Source organism: Octodon degus, unplaced genomic scaffold (genome assembly GCF_000260255.1).
Source record: "Octodon degus isolate 3935 unplaced genomic scaffold, OctDeg1.0 scaffold00130, whole genome shotgun sequence".
In the NCBI taxonomy this organism is placed as follows: Eukaryota; Metazoa; Chordata; class Mammalia; order Rodentia; family Octodontidae; genus Octodon; species Octodon degus.
In genome coordinates, this window is record NW_004524706.1 from 4,178,483 (window position 1) to 4,185,198 (window position 6,716).

Genomic DNA, 6,716 nt, shown 5'->3' on the forward strand with positions numbered 1-6,716 from the left:
ACCCTCTGCTACATTATTTGCCAGAACCTGTGCTCTTTGTGTTTTTCTTTTGTTTGCTTGCTTATTGTCTGTCTGAAATTCTACATTAAAAGTCCTTGAAAGTAAGAGCTGTGTCTGTCAGTCATTTATCCATTGTGTAGAACAGTGATGGTGCACCTATGGCATATGTATCTCAGCTGGCTGTGAAAAACTCTAAAAAGTTTGCAATTACTGGTCTAGGGTTTTCATGAATGACTTGGCTCTTTGCAGCTGTTTTGTGTCATCCAGAGATAATCCACTAACAACTAAAAAGTAATCCCAGCACTCAGGACACTGAGGCAGAGGGTTGGTGCAGGTTCAAGGCCAGCCTGGGCTACATAGTAAGTTTAAGAATGGCCTGGACTATGTATATTGAGATCTTGTCTCAAAAAGGAAAAAAAGGATCGAAAATAAGTTTGTAACAGTAGGATTGGGGCCAGTATTAGCATTGGGCTGGGGAGATAGCTCAGTAGAATAAGTGCTTGCCTGGCAAGGGCAGGGTCCTGAGTTCAGTCACTGGTACGGGGGTGGGGGAGGTGGGAATTACAATATTGTAGTTCCAGAGTTGAGTGTACTTGTCAGTTCTAAGGAGTGGGGGTGGTGACACATGGCTGTAACCCCAGCACTCTCAAGGCTGAGGAAAGAGGACTACTGTGAATTTAAGAACATCCTGGGCTACATAGTGAGACCCTCCCTTAAATTAAAAAAAAAAAAAAAAATATGCAGAAGTATTAGCCTTGGCTCTGTGTGTTTAGATGACACTGTTCTTCATTTTAATGAAAATGAGCTTAATTTTCCACTTTTGGGATGTTAAAATACAAATTTCCTTTTCCTCTAACAACTAAAGCATGACATTTTCCATTTATTATGTATGTGAAGAATTTTTACGTATTACATGTTTTTGTTTTATTTATTTTTATTTTTTTGTGAGAGGTTTTGCCATGCAGCCTTGAGCTCATTATGTACTTCATATTCAGCCTTTTGAGTTTTAGGAATTTTGGGCTTCTACCCTAATCCCTACTATGGTTTTTTTTTTTTTTTTTTTTTTTAAATTAGTCATTTCATCTGTTGTTTAAAGAGATGTTTTTAGATAATAAGAAAAGTTTTTGTTTCAAAGGGTCTTACACATTTGAATATATTTTCTTTTACTAGGTGTAATTAAAAAGTGAACCTTTCTTCAGAGATGTCAAAAACAAACAAATCAAAGTCTGGGTCTCGCTCTTCTCGCTCAAGATCGGCATCAAGATCTCGTTCTCGTTCATTTTCGAAATCACGATCCAGAAGTCGATCTGTCTCTCGATCAAGAAAGCGCAGGCTGAGGTAAGGGGGGTATGGTTTTGTTCATTGAGATGATCATTGCATCAGTCCCTGTTTTGAAGATCTTTTGTGAGACTTTTGTGACAAGATGGGCTAGTCTTGAGTTGGGAGTGATAGACTGAGAGATACACTCCAAGCCTCCTCAAACTGTAAATCCAAGTTAGCTCTAATTGCTGTAATGTTTAGTTCCTGTTTTGCTCTGTCATCATGTATTACATACTTAGAACCCACTCTGGAAGAAAGAGCATTTTTATTTTTATCTAAACTACTTGCTTGGAATCTCTACACGTGATTATTTTTCACTAAAGTTTTTATTTTGGTTTATTTTTATTTTTTATTTTTATTTTTTGCGGAACCAGGGATTGAACTCAGGCCCTTGGCTTGCCAGGGAAGCACTTATTCTACTGAGCCATCTCCCTGGCCCTATTTTGATTTATTTTTCATTAATTTTTTTTTTTAATTTTTGTTTGCTTTTGTGGCACTGGGGATTGAACCCAGGGCCTTAACAAATGTTAGGTGAGTGCTAGACCATTAAGGTATGTTTTCATTCTTTCTTAGATTTTGAGACAGAGTCTCACTAAATTACCTGACCTGGACTCAAAGTAGGGATTCTTCTAACTGCCTCAGCCTACCAAATAGCTGGGATTATAGTGATGAAGTATTTTTGAAGCCTTACACCACAGCTTATTTGTGTAGTTGAGACCATCCTTGAATTTAGTAATCCCGTACGCAAGGAAAGAGTAGAGGATAAACAACATTGCAAGGAGATGTAATCCACTAAAATAAGAAATTTAGAAACTTAGTGTCATTGTGTCTAATGTGTCAGGTACTGACAAGCTGAATCTGTTTAGTAAAACATACCCTAAAACAATCCAAAAGTCAGTGCAGTAAGTAAAGTGAGTGTGGTGGCATATGCCTATAATCTCAGCACTCAGGAGGCTGAGGGAGGATTGCCATGAGTTCAAGGCCAGCCTGCACACAATGAGACCCTGTCTGAAAAGCAAACAAAATTCATTGCTATAACTATCACTTTCTTACTAAGTGCAAAAATTAATTTTTAGAAATTTATTGCCAGTCTTTAAATTCAGTCTCTTGTCACTTCAGTAGATCTCTATTGTGTTTGAAAATAGGATGACATACTGGAGCATCTTTCCTCTTTTCATGTGTTATAAGGCTTCTTATTCAGTAAAAGCATTTACATTTTTTTTGTGTGTGCAAATACAAACCTTTTAGCACATAGAAATTTCTTTATGGGAGTTTGAGGAAAAAATACCAAAGAAATAGTACTAAAGGAAGATCTTTTGTGCATTTTTCACTCATTCTTTCAAAATGGCACTTAGCAAGGAGATCATTTGTCAGTTTTACACCTTGAACCCCTGCTGTTTATTCTAGATGAATATCTAGAATCTTTTTCTTAGAAGAATAGATTATGAAATTTAAAATAAACCTCAGTAAAGGTCAATAATCAAACTTTACTTCTGGTGGTTTCCTTAGTTCATCTCTAAAGAAATTTTAAAGAGTCTATATAGTACATGACTGGGTTTTATTCTTCCCTCCTGACAAGAACTAGTTAATTCCCAAAAAATAGGGTATGTGAGAACCCAGCTCCTAAATTAATTTAAAACTAGGGATTAAACAGAAAATCTGTATGCATAAATAATATGGGGGAAACCAAGTTTATTTTCACCTCAAGAAAATTGATGTCAAATTATGGGATTCAGCAGGTTCCTAACTCCTGCCTTTCACCCAGTCTTGATTTAGGTGGCATAAACCGTGCTGTTATCTTACTTGGTTCTGAAACATGTTTTAAAATTTAATCTAGTAAATGGAAGCTAAACAAAGGCTATACAATCAAAACCGAGAGATAAAATTGAATCGGCACAAACCAAATAGAAAAATGTCATCCGAGTCTGAAGTGTTTGTACCAACTGGAATCCTGGGAGATCTTTTTTCCTGGTCTTATGGATCGTTTGGTGTGGCCATTGACTTGGCAAATGAAGGAAAAACATCTTAGGCAATCTGTGCTAGGTAGGTCTAGAGCCACTGTATGTGCTGTCTTATAACTAGAGGATTATTACTCTGGAGGAATTTCTCCACTAAAAAACATGCTTTTTATACTTTAGTCTGACTTCTCTGTGCTTTAGAAACAGATAAATTTGCCACTGGGATGCTCAGTTTTTATTTCTGGCTTATCTGTTTTCATGTTTGTTTGGTCCCCCCCCCCTTTTTGTTTTTATTTTTCCTCTCCTGCAAGGAAAGTATATTATACAGACAATTTGAGAAACCATTGCCTTTAAATTAAATAGCTGGTGTTAACCAACTGGAATTGGAGAAAATTGATTATTTTCTTGTATTTCACAGACTGTATCCTTTTCAGTGACTTCTCTTAAATAACTTCATTTGCAATTTGCAGAGACTCATGTGCCTGCATATGCAGTGCTGCAAGTTTGGGATGCAGTATGCCGCAGGGCCCTCACTAGTAATTGGTATCCACCGTAGCCTGTGAGATGATCATGAATTAAACCCTTCTTAGTGTTGGTGGTGGATCACCTCCTCAGGTGTAGCCATTTAATTGGGTCATATTCCATTTCATAGCCTGCATCTGCCTCTCCTTTCTTTTTCTTATACTGTTACGTTTCTGAATGAGAAGTGTGGAAGGTAAGTTTTTTTTTTAATTGTATTTAATAACCATTAACAATCAGTAATAAGATGTATCTTTACCAGCTGGTGTTCTTCATTGGGTAGATAAAAAGTTGGCATAGTAGGTAATCAGCAAAAAAAGAAAAAAAAAACTGGTAATAAGCTGTAATGGAAAACCAGTACTATCCCAGTACTACTTTATCTGCTTTAATTTTTTCTCCCCCCCTTGGGCAGAACCAAGGATTGAACTCAGGTCCTTGCGCTTGCCAGGCAACCGCTTATTCTACTGAGTTATCTCCCCAGCCCCTGCTTTGGATTAAATTGAATGTAAATTTTTTCTTAAAAATACTGTTTTGTTTAGTTTTTAAATTTTTTTAAAAAATAAAAACCTGACACATTTGATTTATAGTACTGCACAGCAAACCCTCAACCCCACTTTAGTCAATGTGTTGTAAGATCAGAGGATGTTTGCTTGATACTGCATAATGTGAAATTCTGTGCATAGTACTGCTTTTTCCTATATGCATAAACCTGTGATAAAGTATAACTTATGAAGTAGCCATGGGAACAGCTTAACAATAACTAATAAAATAGGACAATTATAATATACTATAAAACTCTAAAATTATTTCCATAACTGTTGTTCATTTCTGGAATTTATCATTTAGTAGTTTTGACTGCATTTGGCAGTTGTTAACCGAAAATAGTAAAAAGCAAAGCCATGGATAAAAGTGAACAAAGCCCAGGGCTGGGATGTGGCTCAGTGGTAGCGTGTTTGCCTAGCATCTGTGAGACACTATGTTCAATCCCCAGGACTGCAAACTAACAAAGAAAGACACTTGCCAAGTTAGGCGGGGTATAAAAATGCCTGCTGATAAATAACTGAAGACTTTTGATTTGTATTTTCAAGTAAATTTCCTTGCAGTGTTTTCTAGTAAATAATCCACACTTTCAGCTAACTTCTTAGGAGTAGGAGTTAATATTAGTGATTTGCATTCAGGAATCCTGGAGGATTTTTACAGTGCTTTTTGGTTTTCTGATAGAAACCAGCTTTCCACTTGTTGACCAGCCTGGGATTCATGAACCTGTAGTATTTGCAAAGTTAGGTCACTGTTGAAATCCCCATGGTTCTGGCAATATATCTTTGTTGCATTAGAATTCTAATTGTTAAATGAACAATAGTACTAGTTTCCGCTTCAAGTTTCAAGTTTTGTTTTAAGATAGGGTTTCACTATGTAGTGCAGGCTGGCCTTACTTATGTAGCCTCACCTGCCTCAAATGCCTCCCACCTCAGTCTTCCAAGTGCTGGGGTTACGAGCATGTGTCACTATATACTGAAAATTGCAAGTTTTTGTAATTTTCTCTTGTTCATCTCATATATGTCTAAGTGAGTGCCTTATGATCAGAGAGCACCCTCTTGTGGCTCTTTGGTAAGATCAGACAGCTCTCCCAGAGATTTGACTTTACTAGGCCATTTTTACTCTTGATGTCAGTAAGTTCTCCTAACTTTTCAACAGATTCATTCTATGTTTCTTTGGTGTTGAGCTGTCACAGCTATACTTTTACAATCCCAGGTCTTATGGGGTCTAAGAAACTTGCCCTGTGCAGAGAGATGACTAGAAGGTCCTGGAGTACCCCTCTCTTTTTAATTTTTTTTAAAAAAACTTAGCTAAGAGTCTCACTATGTAGTTCAGGTTAGCCTTCAACTCATTATATATCCCAGGCTGATCTTAAAGATACCCCTGCCTCAGCCTTAAAAATGTTAGGATTACAGGTGTGCACAACCACGCCCAGTAAGTATAGGGCCAGAGTATTTGCCTATCTAGGTACCAGTTTTTCTCTCTTCCAATGATTTGGGGATTTGTTCAATAATCTGAGCCTGTGAGACTAATTGCATTTATGTAAAAATGACTTTTTGTTTGGTTTACTACATTTAAAAAAAATGACTCCTTCAGTTATTACAGAAATACATTTGTCATAAATGTGCTACAATTTTTTAAAGAAATTATCTTAGTATCATTTGTTAAGATGACTCAGCTAAAAATAAAAAATAAAATGACTAAGCTATAATTCTATACTTAATATGGACCATAAGGATAAGTTTGCATCTTTGCTTTGAAAGGAAAACTAAAGGGCCAGGTTTATAATAGCTCAGTGGCGTAAGTGCCTGCCTGGCAAGCGCAAGGTCCTGAGTTTGATCCCTGGTACCAAAAAAAAAAAAAAAGAATGACATAAGAGCAGGGATAACTTGTTGGTGTTTTTTTTTTTTGTTTTGTTTGTTTGTTTTGTTTTTTTGTACGTAATAAATACTATGTCAAAATTCAAACATTTCCCCCTTTCCCTTCCTCTGCAGTTCTAGGTCTCGTTCCAGATCATATTCTCCAGCTCATAACAGAGAAAGGAATCACCCCAGAGTATATCAGAATCGAGATTTCCGAGGTCACAACAGAGGCTATCGGAGGCCCTATTATTTCCGAGGGCGCAACAGAGGCTTCTATCCATGGGGCCAGTATAATCGTGGAGGCTATGGAAACTACCGATCTAATTGGCAGAACTATCGGCAAGCGTATAGTCCTCGTCGGGGCCGGTCTCGATCCCGGTCCCCAAAGAGAAGGTCTCCTTCACCGAGGTCCAGGAGCCATTCTAGAAACTCGGATAAGTCATCTTCTGACAGGTCAAGGCGCTCCTCATCCTCTCGTTCTTCCTCCAACCACAGCCGAGTTGAATCTTCTAAGCGCAAA

At 37.4% G+C, this 6,716-nt stretch overlaps 1 protein-coding gene across 1 annotated transcript in view; it reads left to right on the forward strand.

Annotated features, from left to right (window-relative positions):
• Thrap3 (thyroid hormone receptor associated protein 3) overlaps positions 1–6,716 on the forward strand; it is a 49,291-nt gene that overhangs the window by 25,021 nt on the left and 17,554 nt on the right. Inside the window, exons 2-3 of the mRNA XM_023701042.1 lie at positions 1,171–1,338; positions 6,329–6,711. Of these exons, the coding sequence (XP_023556810.1) occupies positions 1,202–1,338; positions 6,329–6,711 (520 nt within the window). The 5' untranslated portion in view covers positions 1,171–1,201. The remainder of the gene's footprint in view (positions 1–1,170; positions 1,339–6,328; positions 6,712–6,716) is intronic.